This window comes from Microtus oregoni, unplaced genomic scaffold (genome assembly GCF_018167655.1).
Source record: "Microtus oregoni isolate MIOR12 unplaced genomic scaffold, Mior012 000016F_ref0000370, whole genome shotgun sequence".
NCBI classification, from domain to species: domain Eukaryota; kingdom Metazoa; phylum Chordata; class Mammalia; order Rodentia; family Cricetidae; genus Microtus; species Microtus oregoni.
The window spans coordinates 3,830,943-3,844,983 of NW_024543075.1; the positions used below are offsets into that span (position 1 = coordinate 3,830,943).

The 14,041-nt window shown below is 53.6% G+C and overlaps 2 protein-coding genes across 8 annotated transcripts; both read left to right on the forward strand.

Annotated features, from left to right (window-relative positions):
- Positions 1-486: 486 nt before the first annotated feature.
- Positions 487-9,142, forward strand: Cdhr5 (cadherin related family member 5). 3 transcript variants are annotated; one of them, XM_041666448.1, is made up of 15 exons: positions 487-648; positions 727-902; positions 1,212-1,262; positions 2,893-2,985; positions 3,128-3,229; positions 3,326-3,436; positions 3,532-3,705; positions 4,256-4,346; positions 4,427-4,524; positions 4,625-4,825; positions 4,934-5,047; positions 5,125-5,209; positions 5,306-5,806; positions 7,589-7,749; positions 8,020-9,142. In XM_041666448.1, the coding sequence occupies exons 1-15, from the start codon at positions 555-557 to the stop codon at positions 8,482-8,484; spliced, it is 2,517 nt and encodes an 838-aa protein (XP_041522382.1). In that variant the 5' UTR covers positions 487-554; the 3' UTR covers positions 8,485-9,142. The 3 variants fall into 3 exon arrangements, with proteins under 3 accessions (XP_041522382.1, XP_041522383.1, XP_041522384.1); XM_041666449.1 differs by having other exon boundaries at positions 488-648; positions 5,600-5,806; positions 8,020-9,141; XM_041666450.1 differs by lacking the exon at positions 5,306-5,806 and having other exon boundaries at positions 489-648; positions 8,020-9,141.
- Positions 9,143-10,622: 1,480 nt separating this feature from the next.
- On the forward strand, positions 10,623-13,901 carry Irf7 (interferon regulatory factor 7). 5 transcript variants are annotated; one of them, XM_041666782.1, is made up of 10 exons: positions 10,623-10,667; positions 11,024-11,438; positions 11,523-11,685; positions 11,771-11,978; positions 12,286-12,344; positions 12,415-12,589; positions 12,757-12,852; positions 13,046-13,435; positions 13,515-13,633; positions 13,691-13,901. In XM_041666782.1, the coding sequence occupies exons 2-10, from the start codon at positions 11,425-11,427 to the stop codon at positions 13,853-13,855; spliced, it is 1,389 nt and encodes a 462-aa protein (XP_041522716.1). In that variant the 5' UTR covers positions 10,623-10,667; positions 11,024-11,424; the 3' UTR covers positions 13,856-13,901. The 5 variants fall into 5 exon arrangements, with proteins under 5 accessions (XP_041522716.1, XP_041522718.1, XP_041522720.1 ...); XM_041666784.1 differs by having other exon boundaries at positions 13,706-13,901; XM_041666786.1 differs by having other exon boundaries at positions 12,511-12,589.
- Positions 13,902-14,041: the final 140 nt, after the last annotated feature.

Below are 14,041 nucleotides of genomic sequence, written 5' to 3' on the forward strand. Positions count from 1 at the left end.
CAGCCCATGTCCCTGTCCTTGTCCCCAGTTCCCCCCCACCAGGCTCCCCAGGCCTACCTTACTCCTTTCTGCCTCCCCCAGCCCTGCCCCAGCTCCCCCCAGCCTTGTCCCAGCTCCCCAGACCTATTGTTCCACCCCCAGAGGGCTGCTTCAGCCCCCAGTCCTGTCTCAGCCCCCCAAATCTATGAATGATTTCAGCTCCCAGACCTGCTTCAGCTCCTCAGCACTGACTCAGCCTTCTTAGACCGATGGCCCCAGCCTTGTCTTAACTTTACCAGGCCTATTCCCCACTCCCAGTGTTTCTCACGCATTTTACACCTTGTGTAATGTCTGTGGGTTGAATCCCCGCTTAACTTCCTAGAAGTCCAGGCTGAAACATGACCTCATGTCCCCTCTAAGCGCCGGCCAGCGGGAGCCCCCTTGGTAGAGGCCATCGGTAAAGGGTCATAAAATGAGGCGGTACCTGGCAGGGGCGAAGGTCGCCCAGGCAGGAACTGTACCAGCCCTAGAACAAGAAGGCAGCTGGACCCTTCTTCCAGCTGACAGCTGCCACCATGGGGGCTCCGGCCCTCCTGTGGCCTCCGCTGCTGCTGCCATTGCTCTTAGTGCTGTTTGGTCAACCTCCAGGGACCTCGGCCCAGGACCAAGGTATGTGCTGGACAAGGGCAGGATGGGTAGACAGCAGAGTGGGTGGATTGTACCAACTTCTCCTTTGCAACTTTCCAGTCTGTTCTGTGAACACGCCGGTTGTTCGAATCGAGGAGAACAGTAGTATTTCCGAGCCGCTGTTGAACATTTCGGTCTCAGATGGCCTGCATGTGACCCTGGGGTCCGGGTCCACTCCTTCTACATTTAAAATTGCGGGCAACCAGCTGTTTCTCATCGTGACTCCAGATCATGAGGTACAGTCTGTAGGGTGGAATGTGCCCCCATGGGGACACACATGAGCATCCATTCCCCTAGCCTGAAAAAGACACCCTAGGAGGAGGGGTTAATGGTTCTGTCCCCAGGTAGTGAGTGAGGTTGGTTGGTACTGTGGGGTAGGACCCTTGGGGGACACAGTTGCCAGAAGCCCCCTACACGCAGGATTTGCCACCGATGACAGGGGCCCTGGAGAAGTACCGGCCTTCCTTCCCGCACTCCCCTAGCCTAGGGCACTGTACTTCCTATGGGGCCGGTGACTCATAGGGTACTGGCTTCATTATCCTCAGGAAAACTCTATGCTGGAGGCAGTCCTGGAATGCAAGAGAGGAAATGAAGTGGTAAGACAACCCCATTATCTGACCACCCCTGACCTGTCAGAATACCCCAAGACCACTCCTCCATGACCTCACCTCAGGGAGTCTGAGTATATATATAAGCATTCTATTGGCCACTCCCACACTTCGCTTAGCCCAGACTCTGCCCTGAGCTCTAGACTCAAATGCTGCTAATTTAGGGCCATGTATGCATCAGCACCCTGAGACCCCAAGTCTGCCCCTCACCCCTCACCTGGGAGACACCCTCACCGGCCAGCCCCTTACCCCACTTTTGTTGTCACCCCCTACACACACCCCCAGGGACTCTGTTGCCTGGGCCTCCTTTAAAGTCAGCCCTGCTCTTCCTACCTGAGTCCCCCAGGGGCTTTGGTTGATAGAGCGCCTCTCTGACCCCTCTAGTGGATCCCCTTGCTACTTTCTTGTCCCTGGTCCCCCTCCATCCCTTCTCCATGCAGTGAGTCCCCAGAGAGTCATAACCAGACCCTGCCTAGCCTCACACAGAAACTTCCACATTTTCTTACTGGGACTCAAAGTTAATTTCCCATCTGGGCAGGCAAGGCTAGGCTGTGCAGACACTGGCCTAGTGTAGACACTCCTTAAGCCTGCTCACACCAGCATGGACACATTATCTCAGGGGACGTCTCGCCCTCCTAGTCCACACCGTCCACCTGCCCCAACCCAGGCATCTTCACCCTCGGCCCTCAGCCTACACCACATTTTCAGCCTTTTGCTAAAGGATGCTTACAGATATGACAGGCTCCAGACACTTCCTGCCCCACCAAAAACAACTCTCACACCCTGCACTCCAACCCTGTACCGTGACATGTTACCCATACATATCTCAGCCCATGTCTCTAATAGATAATAATTTTTTTTTTTTTGGTTTTTCGATACAGGGTTTCTCTGTGGTTTTGGAGCCTGTCCTGGAACTAGCTCTTGTAGACCAGGCTGGTCTCGAACTCACAGAGATCCGCCTGCCTCTGCCTCCCGAGTGCTGGGGATAATAATTTTTTTACAAGTTCATTTTTAAGTATAGTTTAGTGGTAGAGCACCTGCCTAGTGTATGGTTGAGACCCTGGGCTCCACTCTCAACACACAAATACACTACACACACACACACACACACACACACACACACACGGAATGATCATGGCCTTGACATCTGTCACTGGAGAAGAACACCTTTTCCTCCTCTCTGTCCTCAACTTCTCTCTCCTCCTGGGTTCCAGGAAGGTCTCTTTCCGGGGGGGGGGGGGGAGGACACAGCCAGTGAGTTTAACCTGAAGGCTCCTTTCTCTGCTATTTTTTTGAAGACTTGTTTTTGGGCGATGAGACTGCTGCTTTCTTCCTTTGACATTTTGCGGGTTGTGTCCCCAGGATTGCCCTTATGTCTCTTCAGCACACTCCCCGTACACTGGCTGCCACACTCTGAAATGTTATTTAGTTTTGTTTTTCTAGTCTGAGTTCCTCCTGGAACAGGAGCCCATAGGCCACTACATTGTGGATGCCACCAATGTCTGTTGAGTGAAAGAGCGAAAGACTGAACGAATGAACTGATAAAGAAGAAAGGACCGAATGCTGGCACCCGAGCATCCTTCCTCCGCAGGGGTTGACTTTAGTGACTTTCTTGCAGGTGACAACATTGTTTGTGACTGTGATTATCCTGGATATCAATGACAATTCCCCAGAGTTTCCCTTTACAACCAAGGAATACAATGTATCAGAGGTGAGTCCAGTGGCGTCACAGCAGGTGCCTTCTGAGTGTGGAGAAGGAAGGGGGACAGAGGGATGTCTGAGGGCTGCCTTCAGGGAGATAGATATATACAGAAACCACAGCATGGCTGGATCAACTTCTTCTCTATCCCCAGGACACCAGAGTGGGTACAGTTGTCATCCCTGGGACAGAACTGGCGGCCGAAGATGCTGACGAAGATGACACGCTCTATTACACTCTGCAGGAAGTGACCCCTGTCAGTGCTTCCCCTGTCCCCACGTATTACTGACCCCTTCCTTCTGATGCCTCCAGGCCTCAGAGGCTCAGGTTGTGACCTCTTCTGCCTTCTCAGAATGCCAGCAGCTTCTTCTCTCTGGTGGGGTTAACCAACCCTGCTCTGACTCTGAGCCGGACCCTGGATTTCTATAAGAATCAGAACATGACCTTCAGGCTGTTGGCACAGGTAAACAGATCACAGCTACCTGAGTCCTGGATGTTTTAGGCCCTGTCCAAGTCCTTGTTGTGGGCCTGACCTGTCATGGCTGGCTGTGAATACAGGATACTTGGAATGCAGACAGCACAGAGCCCAGCCACACGGCCACTGCCACCCTGATCGTAAACGTGCTTCCGGCTGACCTACGGACCCCCTGGTTCCTGCCTTGCTCCTTCTCAGATGGCTACTTCTGCATCCAGGCCCAGTACCGTGGAGTGGTCCCCACGGGGCTCCTACTGGTAATAGGGAGTAAGAAAGCCCAGGGTCTAACTTGAATCCAGAGCCAAGTCAGGGTAGGAACCCAGCGGTGGTCCTGTGCTCCCCAAGAGGTTTAAGCAATTTTGTAATTTTTTTTGGAAACTAATATGAATGAATAATCATTCATTAACTATCCCAGCCTCAGGTCAGGGACATACAGAAAAAAATCAGTGACGAGCACAGACCCTGTGATGTCAGCTGGGGTGTGAGGACTTCAGGGGCTGGGCTGATGCTAATAAGGGACTGCTATGTCCTTGCTCAGCAGACAGTCTCCTCTGGGGCCAGAGGGCCAGCTGGGCAGGTGGGGGCCAGCTAAGGCTACCGTAACCTCCATGGTACAGAGGACGCACGGAGGCTGCAAGTCTTCCTTCTTAAGTTCTTGCTGCCCCTGAATCCTGCTGTGGTTGCAGCTCTGTCTCAAGCAGGAACTGTCCCCTGCCCCCATGCTCCAATTCATGTTCCAGGCTTTGAGGGACAACAAAAGAGTAAGAACTGGGGTCCCTCAACCTCAGGCTATCCCTATCCCCACAGTCATCCCCCCTCATCTTGAGTCCTGGTCCCATCTATGCTGTGGACGGAGATCAGGGGATTAACCAGCCCATCATCTACAGCATTATGGCTGGTGAGTGAGGGCTAGCCCTATAGCACCTGGGCCCTACAACAGAGGGACCAGACACCAAACCCCACCCCGAATTCTCCCAGGAAACACGGATGACACATTCATCATCGACGAGAAGTCTGGCAACCTCACGATGAGCAAAAGTATACCCAGCCCCATGACCTTCACCCTGCTGGTCAGAGTGAGTACAACAGATGGGTCTCCTGTGTTCCCTTGAGCCCCAGCTGCAGCCCAGCTCCAACAAGTCCCATTGCTTACTCCTGTTTCCCCTGACTCCCCAGGCTGATCAGGATGATAGGGCCCGCTACTCAGTGACCCAGGCCATTGTGGAGGCTCGTGATGTCTCTGGGAACCCACTCCAGTTCTCTCAGAGCCGGTACCATGGTACAGTGGTGCTTGGCTCTGAGGCTAACACAGCAGTGAAGGACAGGACCTCCCCTTCTGAGACCCTGAGGATCCAAGCTCAGTACTCAGACTTCCCGGTATGCAGTCCCTTCCTGACCACCTAGGAACTCTCTGATTCTCTGTGTGGGCAGCTTGGGATGGACAGTAGGACACCCAGGCCCAGGCCTCACTGCATTCTCACCCAGGACCTCAACTCGAACATCACGTATCAAATCATCAACTCCTCAGATTTCAGGATGGACAAGGATATCATGCTGACCACTAAGGCTATGAAAGAAACAGGCGTCTTCTATGTACAGGTGGAGTGGGGAATACGGGGACCAAAGGTGTGGGGTAAAGAGGGACCTGAGAGGAACAAGCCCTTTTCCTGCCCCAGGTAGAAGCTACCAGTACTGTAACTAACGATACAGCCACCACTGTCGTTGAGATCCAAGTGTCAGAGCAAGAGGCCCCCTCCACAGGTGAGCCTGAGGGCCCCCAAACAAGGTGGCTCCTTCTTTGGAACAGGCATATTTGGGGACAGAGGCAAACCCAAGTTCTGTCCATGCCACCCCCAGAGTCCCCCAAGCCCCCAGAAGCTGGAGGAACAACTGGGTCTTCAAGTAGCACCACTTTGGAAGCTCCCACGACCTCTGGGACCTCTCAAGGACCGGCCACAACCAGCTCTGGGGGAAGTGCTGGCCCAGTCCCACCCTCAGGCACAACTCTAAGCCCACCTGCCTCTACCTCATCCACACCTGGGGGGATCCCTACTCTTGGAACCAGCACCTCCCCCAAGACAGTCACTCCTGGTGGGGACTCCACACAGACCCCCAAGCCAGGAACCCCTCAGCCAGTGATCCCCATTACAGGTACAAGTACCACTTCTCAGCCAGTCACACCCAGTGGGGGCTCCACACAGACCCCCAAGCCAGGAACCTCTCAGCCAACAGTCCCTACTTCAAGAACAAGTACCTCCCTCATTCCAAGCACATCCAGAGGGGACTCAATGCAAACCCCCAAGCCAGGAACCTCTCAGCCGACAGCCACCACGCCCAGCAGGAGCCCGTCATCCTCAGGTAGTCCACACATGTTTGCTCTGGAGCCATCATCACTGCCCTCCTAACTCAGACAGGGGTTCAAGGGCTGTGCTACCACAGGGTCCACCCAGGCTAGCCTGGCCTGGCCACGCTGACCACCTCCAAGGAGTCCGTGTCTAGTTCCAGACAGATGGTCCCAGTGGGGCACATGGGGTGAGCTGAAGAAGGTATGGGGATACAGAGGCAGATTTTGGAGCCAGTGTATCGCATAAATCCCAGGACAATCTGTATTTAGGGTCTTAAGGTGGGGGCACTATTAGGAAGGTGCAAGATAAAAGTGACGGTTTTATGGCTGTCAGTGTATGCTAATGTATGCCTTTAATTCCAGCACTACACAGGTAGTGAAAGGCTGTAGGTTCAAGGCCAGCCTGGTCTATATAGTGAGTTCCAGTCCTGCCACAGCTATACACAGAGAACCTGTCTTTAAAAGAATTATGAGCCAGTGGTAGTGGTGCACACCTTTAATCCCAGCACTTGGGAGGCAGAGACTGGCAGATCTCTGAGTTCGAGGCCAGCCTGATCTACAGAGGGAGTCCAAGGATAGCCAGAGCTATATAGAGAAACCCTGTCTCGATAATAATAATAATAATAATAATAATAATAATAATAATAGATAATTATAACTGGATATAGTGATGCATGCCTGTGATCCCAGCTAATGGAAAGACTGAGGCAGGTGGATTACTTGAGCTTAGGAATTCAGAGCTAGCCTGGGCAACACAGTAAGGCAATACTGCTAAAAACCAAAACAAAACAATAATCACACACACACACACACAAAAAAAAAAAAAAGTCAGGTTTGGGGAGATGACTCATTCATAACATATTTACCTTCCAAGCATGAGGACATGAATTCAGACCCAGAACACACACAAAACAGCTGAGTGCCTAGTGGTGGTGACCCACGCCTTTAATCCCAGCACTAGGGAGGCAGAGGCAGGTGGATCTCAGTGAGTTTGAGACCAGCCTAGTCTACAGAGTAAGTTCCAGGACAGGCGCCAAAGCTACAGAGAAACCCTGTCCAGGAAAAAAAAAAAAGATGGGGCCTGGCAAGATGGTCAGCAGCCTGACAAGTTGAGCGGACCCCTGGGGCCTGACTGACAGACAAGCTGAGTGGACCCCTGGGTCTTACACAGGTAGTGGCAGGATACTGACTTCTGCAAGTTGTCCTCTGACCACAGCATGCACCATGATGTGTAGCACCAACACACACACACTACATAAATTTAAAACATGCACACACACACACCACACACATGCACACACCACACACGCGCGCGCGCACACACACACACACACACACACACACATGAGGTTTCCACTGAAAGGTTTTCATACTGGTCATTGAGCTGTACGCACACAGCCCTTCAGTGTTCAGGATCACAAGGGACCAGACATGGTTAGTGTCCCACAGGAATGGTCCCCAGAGGCAGTTTTACAAGGCACACTTCTTGAGTGTTCTTGAAAAACTGTCAAGTGTCATACATTCAAAACTGGAGCCGAAGCCACACAAGGCAAAGTTCACATTCAACTGTGCACAGGGTGGCCTTGAAGGCCATCCTGGTGTGTCAGAAGCTGGCAGTCATGCCCCCAGGAGCCTTCCTGCCTGGTGGGGTTAGTAGCACCCATTCTCAGAACCTCAGCTCTAGAGGGTGGGCCAAGCCATGCCTGTTTTGTTTTTGTGGTACTTCATTCTGGCCCAGGTTAGAAAGGGATGCTTGGGAGTGTCCCCAAAGTAAGTGGCCTTGGTTTCTTTGGCAGGAGAAGGTGCGATGGGTGACCACAAATTTTCCACGGTGGACATGGCAGTGCTGGGCGGGGTGCTAGGTGCGCTCTTGTTGCTGGCCCTCATCGGCCTGGTCATCCTCATCCATAAGCACTACCGTTACCGGTTCAACTGCTGCTGTAAAGGCAAAGCTAAGGTAAGGGCCTCGGTGCGGTGTTGGGCTAGGCAGAGCAGAAAGGGGACTAACCCAGGATTGAAGAGTCACAGAAAAGGGACATGGAGGGATGAATGGGAACAGCTGGGAAAGGAGCAGAGGTAGGCTGGGTTGGATGTGTTGATACCAGGTGTGTGTGTGGGGGGGGGCAGGAGAAGGGTGGGAGCCAGGTAGTGGGAGGAGGGTTAGGAAGGCACTGGTGGGAGTAACGCCTCTGCTCTTCTGCTCCTGCTGCACCGCGCCCGCCCATAGGTGCCTCCTCCTCAGAATAGCTATGACAACCTGACCTTCCTCCCGGACCACAAGACCAGCTGGTCGTCCACCTCCAACCCGCAGCCACAGCCAGACCCTGAGCCCTCCCAGCCGCCCTCTGGGTCCCATAGCCCCATGTCTTCCAGCCCCACGCCCCCCAGTTCTGCACCTCCTAGCCCAGAGCTCAGAGCTTCCGGCTCTCCTAAAACCGTCCAGGCTGGGGATAGTCCTTCAGCCGTAAAGTCTATTCTGACTAAGGAGCGGCGGCCGGAGGGGGAGGGTGGCTACAAGGCCGTGTGGTTCGGCAAGGACATCAGAGAGGATGCTGACGTGGTGGTCCTCAACGAGCCCACAGCAGACTTGGGCAGCGCCAGCGCCACGGAAAGTGAGGGCAGCGATGATGACGAGCCTAACCAGAAAAAGGGTCTTCACCTTGGCGCTGATATCGACCACACTTATATCTAGCGCAGCACCCCCCCCCCCCCCCCCCCCCACCTCCACTCCAAGACATTCCCCTTTCCTCCGCAAATTAAAGCAGCACTTTTGAATTCCGGAGTCGTAAGGCGGGTGTGCGGGAGCGAGTGCCAGGGAAGGTCGTTCAACAAAGTCCAAGCGTTCATGTCTCCTCTTCTGGAGCCGGGTTATCCCTCCTAACCGCCCCCACCCCAACTCCGTTCTAAGTGCGGGAAGGAGGGAGGGAGCGCTGGGGTAAAACACCTGTTGTGAGCACCCAGCTGCCGGCTTCCGGATGTTCCCTCCCCCTCCCCCAAGCTCCTCTCCCACAGTAGCCAGCGGGGAAGAGGGAAGTCCTCGCTGGAGACTTCAGCGTTTAGCCCGATGTGGACAGCTTCGTTTGAGCGAGTGAAAGAACCAGAACGGGACTCCCGCCACACTGTACATTCATTTGGCAGAGGGTGGCCTCTGGGACCTTTCTGAGGGTCACAGCCTGGTTCAAAAGTCTGGCTGCGAATGGTGGCATCCATGTTTAATCCCAGCAGAGACAGGCAGATCTCTGTGAATCTGAGGCCAACACCGTCTACAGAGTGAGTTCCAGGACAGCCAAGGCTATGTAGAGAAACCCCTTTTCAAAACAAAACAACAAACCCAAACAAATAAAAAGACTGCTCTGGCAATGAACACTGCTCTCTGCCCCATACAGAAACCCTGAGATACAGGGGCCTACAGATCATGTCAGTAGGTGGGGGCTATGGAGGTTACACACAGCTCTCTGGTCTGCCTGGGGGAGGGTACATTACAATCTGGGCTTCTTCCTGCAAAGCAGCCATGAAAAGTCATCCCCAATTCCTTTCCAAACGTTTTTAATTTATTTCTTCCAGTAGTTGAATGCTTTTTAGAAAGTGGGCAGCTTTACCCATTTATACAATGCATTTTTTTGGTTTTATTTCAACTGCTGCCTTCCTTCCTTTCTAATTTATTTTATTTTACGTGCATTGGTGTTTTGCCTACATGTATGTCTGTGTGAAGGTGTCAGATCTTGGAGTTACAGTCAGTTGTTACCTGCCATGTGGGTTCTGGGATTTGAACATGGAAGGGAGCTGTTCCCTGGGCCTTAGAGGGGGTGATAGAGACGGCTCATTCTGGATACACACCCTACCATCCCTCATTCTCCGTTCTCAGGCCACTTACAGGATTCTGCTCATTGCAGCTGGAACCTTTTCTTTCTTTCTTTCTTTCTTTCTTTCTTTTTTCTTTCTTTCTTCCTTTCTTTCTTAAAAAAGATTTATTTATCTATCATGTATACAATGTTCTGCCTGAATATATGTGTGCCTGCAGACCAGAACACGGCACCAGATCTCATGAGCCACCATGTGGGTGCTGGGAATTGAACCCAGGACCTCTGGAAGAGCAGCCAGTGATCTTAACCGAGGAGCCATCTCTCCAGCCCCAGCTGGAAGCTTCTCTAATGAAGGCTGGATGCAACACAGTGGTTAAATTGTACATTTGAGACAGGGTCTTACTCTTGAAGCCTCAACCTCTCCTGAGATGGTATTACAAGTAGTGGCTTTGGGATATTCGTGTGTGTGTGTGTGTGTGTGTGTGTGTGTGTGTTGATACAGGGTTTCACTGTGTAGCCTTGGCTGTACTGGAACTCCTGTGTAGATCAGGCTGGCCTCAAACTCAGAGATTAGCCTGCCTCTGCCTCCTGAGTACTGCGATTAAAGGCGTGCGCCACCACTGCCCCCTGGAGTTTTCTTATCTGTACCATTCTCAACGTGTAGCCTCTCTTTAGAGTACACTTCCTGATACTTTCCTGCCAGTTCAACAGAGCAAAACAAAACAAAACAAAAAGCTGCTGACTTTGTTTGGGATTGTTGTAGGTACCCCTGCCTTCTCCCGCCGTATTTTCCTGAGGAGGTGTGGAGGGAAACACTTTTCCCACACTCCCACTTGGGGAGCTGTTCCTCTGAGACTTTCTGGCGCTGTCCAAAACAGGGTCAGCCTCTCACTGAATCTACAAAGGGCCTGTGAGAGTGGAGTGGAGTGCCACAGCACAGGACACCCAATGGCTCGGGAGCCCTTAGGCCACACCCTGCTGCGCTCCGCCCCGCCCCTGACCCGGGTCCTATAAAAGAACTGGCCGCCTCCTTCTCACCGAGATAAAACCGTCCCGGCGGCTCCGGCACCAGGTATGTAGAAGGAACCCTTATCCCACGCGGGGAGGGAGCGAGCTAGTGCCACGGGAGGAAATTCTTGTCCCCTCCACGGAGTAGCGAGCAGTCGGGGGAAATGGTAGTACAGAGAGGCTTGGGGGACACATGAGGGCAGAGGGACGGCAGGATCTGCGATCGGAAGATCTGTAGGTGAGGTTGGCATCTGTGTGAGGGTAGGATGGAGGTCAAGGGCTGCGCCCGTAGCCACTGAGACAAGAGGGAAACCCGCAGCTGCCCACACGCTGTTTCGGCTATTTAGGTTTCATTTTCCCGGGATGCAGTTTCGCTTTACTGGCCCGGGCCCGCCCCCTTTTACCGCCGTGTCTTTGCAGGGTCCGGCCTGCGACAGCCCATGCAGGCTTGGACGCTGGATCAACACCTGTGACTTCACGTGTGCGCTCCCGCTACATCTGTTGTCATATCCATAGCCACCTTAGCCGAGGAATCCACACTCAGTTTCGGAACCTAGGTGGCTACAAGTTCTCAAACCGCATTTGTGACCCTTAACATCTTACACCTGGGTCACACTTGGCGATACTTAAATTCCCACTTGTGACCAACGCATATAAGCACACTTGTGACACTTGGCCACACTATCCGTGGCTACAACCTCAAACCTTAGTGACACCCAAGGGACTCTTACCTCATTTGTTAAACCTGACTGCTGCAGTGACTGCAGCCCATCCCAGAGTAGGACCTACTTTGATTCTCCCAGACTGCCTTTGTAGGAGCAATGGCCACAGAGAGGTGAGAACATGGCCACCCTGGTTGTGTTGGGTCCTATTTGCCTTGCTCTTGGCCCTGATCCTAGCGTTGCTGCCCTGCTTGCAGGGGGTCCCAGCGCATACTGTTTGGAGAGTGGCTACTGGGTGAGGTCAGTAGCGGCCAGTATGAGGGCCTTCGGTGGCTGGATGAGGCTCACACAGTCTTCCGTGTGCCCTGGAAGCATTTCGGGCGCAAGGATCTGGATGAAGCTGACGCCCGGATCTTCAAGGTGGTGCTAGTCCTGCCCTCGGTATAATCTCTCAGAATTCGCAGGGAGTCTCTCCTCAACCCACGTTCTCTGTCCTCTCCTTCAGGCCTGGGCTGTGGCCAGAGGGAGGTGGCCACCTAGTGGAGGTAACCTACCATGCCCAGAGGCTGAGGCTGCTGAGCGAGCAGGCTGGAAAACCAACTTCCGTTGTGCACTTAATAGCACACGTCGCTTTATCATGCGTAAAGACAATTCGGGGGACCCTGCTGACCCACACAAAGTGTATGAACTTAGCCTGGAGCTTGGCTCTACTGGTGAGGACTGCCACAAATAGGGACGGACTAGGGAGGAAGGGACTTGGACTACTTTGTCTTGGTGGCTTCATGGTTGAATTTGTAGTTTTTAAAGCTGGTTGGAAAAAGGCTGATTGTAGGCCTAGTTGTTTTCCTTCCAAGGTGTGGGTGGATGGGTGGGTGGGCACATTTCCTCCTAAGTCAGAGCCTTGGGCTGAGTGAGATGTCTGGTGGTCTGAGGACAAAGGGTATGGGGAAGAGAACTTTTTAAAACTGCTCAAGCATCCTAACTAGTCAATCTTAGATCCAAATCCCCCCCTTTCTTCAGAAGGCCCAGCCATGGAAAATGGGGAAGAAGTGGTCCTCCGCAATGCCTTACCTGTGCAGGTACTGTCCGGTCCGCTCCTTCTAGGTGTGGGGGATGGGCAGCTGCCTACCACTAAGCGTTCTCTTGCAGGCTATGTCCCTAGGACCCTTCCTGGCAAGAGAAAATGCTGAGCTTCAGACTCCAAGCCCTCTGTTTTCTGCTGATGCTGGGGACCTCTTGCTTCAGGTTCTACAGCACAGCCTCCTGGAGGACCACCCACTAGAACCTGAGCCTGGGGCAGACTCAGGCCCATCACAGGATCCTGGTGAGAGGCAGGAAGAACTGTTACTGAGTTGGGGCTGGACTAGAGAACTCCATCTGCCTGAGGCTGTATGAGGGAGAGGAGGAAAGCTAAGGTTGCTCGAAGGACAGGGGGGGAAGCTAGGGCACCATGAGGGGCAAGATGGACAGGCAGCTTCACCTTATCCTCAGGCCGGGAGCCAGATCATGCTTCTGAGGAGCTTCATGCAGTGTGGCCGGTGGAAGCTGTCCCCAGCCCCAGGCTTCAACACCCAACTCTGATGACTGGTGAGGACCTGGGGACCTGTTGGTGTGGGCTAGAGCTGTGGTGCTTGCACAGGTCTCCCCCAGTACACACCTGTTCTCCCAGGCAGAACACTGCACCACTCAGCCCTCACATCTACCTCAGCGGGAGGGGAAAGGGTCCTGGGGTGTAGGGCAATGTGCCCCACCCACCACTCATAGCTTGGTCTGCACACAGAGCGCAATCTAGGGTCCCTGGATGTGACCATCATGTACAAGGGTCGCACAGTGCTCCAGGCAATGGTGGGACACCCCAGCTGCGTGTTCCTGTACAGCCCCATGAGCTCAGCAATAAGGAACTCAGAGCCCCAGCCGGTGATTTTTCCCAGCCCTGCTGAGCTCCCGGATCAGAAGCAGTTGCATTACACTGAGACACTTCTGCAGCATGTGTCACCAGGCCTTCAGCTGGAGCTGCGGGGGCCGTCACTGTATGCCCTGCGCATGGGCAAATGCAAGGTGTACTGGGAGGTGGGCAGCCCCATGGGCTCCACCAACCCCTCCACCCCAGCCCAGCTGTTGGAACGCAACTGCCACACCCCAATCTTCAACTTCAGCACTTTCTTCCGAGGTCAGTGAGGTCTGGGGTGCTGTCCTTGTGGGTCTCTGGAGTCTTTCTTAACATGCTCACCAGAGCTACCTCCTAGCAGAGTTGGAAGAGTTCCGGGCCCGGAGGCGGCAAGGATCACCACACTACACCATCTATCTAGGTTTTGGGCAAGACTTGTCAGCAGGGAGGCCCAAGGAGAAGAGCCTGATTCTGGTGAAGGTAGACTGGGTTGGCAAGTACAGGTGGGTGTGGGCTGCTGGGTGGGAGCCTTAACAGATGTCCCTCCCACAGCTGGAGCCATGGCTATGCAAAGCACACCTGGAAGGTGTGCAGCGTGAGGGTGTGTCCTCCCTGGACAGCAGCAGTCTTAGCCTGTGCCTGTCTAGCACCAACAGCCTCTATGATGATATCGAACACTTCCTCATGGACCTGGAACAGTGAGCCTAGCCCAGAACTGCAAATCCCAATAAAAAGAGTCTAAAACCAGTGCCGCCCCGAGTCAGACTGACTCCCTGGATGTATGCTATCTTTACTGGACCTGGTGGGGTTCCACGAAGGAAAGGTGACACCTCACATCCCTGTACCCTAAGCCTCCTTTGCAGCACTCATCTTTATAACGAACCCCTT

Coding starts and splice junctions, on each gene's coding strand:
- Cdhr5 (XM_041666448.1), top strand. CDS start 555: ATGGGGGCTCCGGCCCTCCTGTGGCCTCCGCTGCTGCTGCCATTGCTC. Junction 3,706..4,255: donor TCCCCACGGGGCTCCTACTG/GTAATAGGGAGT, acceptor CTATCCCCACAG/TCATCCCCCCTCATCTTGAG. Junction 5,210..5,305: donor GCAAGAGGCCCCCTCCACAG/GTGAGCCTGAGG, acceptor TGCCACCCCCAG/AGTCCCCCAAGCCCCCAGAA.
- Irf7 (XM_041666782.1), top strand. Junction 11,686..11,770: donor CTGACGCCCGGATCTTCAAG/GTGGTGCTAGTC, acceptor CCTCTCCTTCAG/GCCTGGGCTGTGGCCAGAGG. Junction 13,634..13,690: donor AGAGCCTGATTCTGGTGAAG/GTAGACTGGGTT, acceptor GAGCCTTAACAG/ATGTCCCTCCCACAGCTGGA.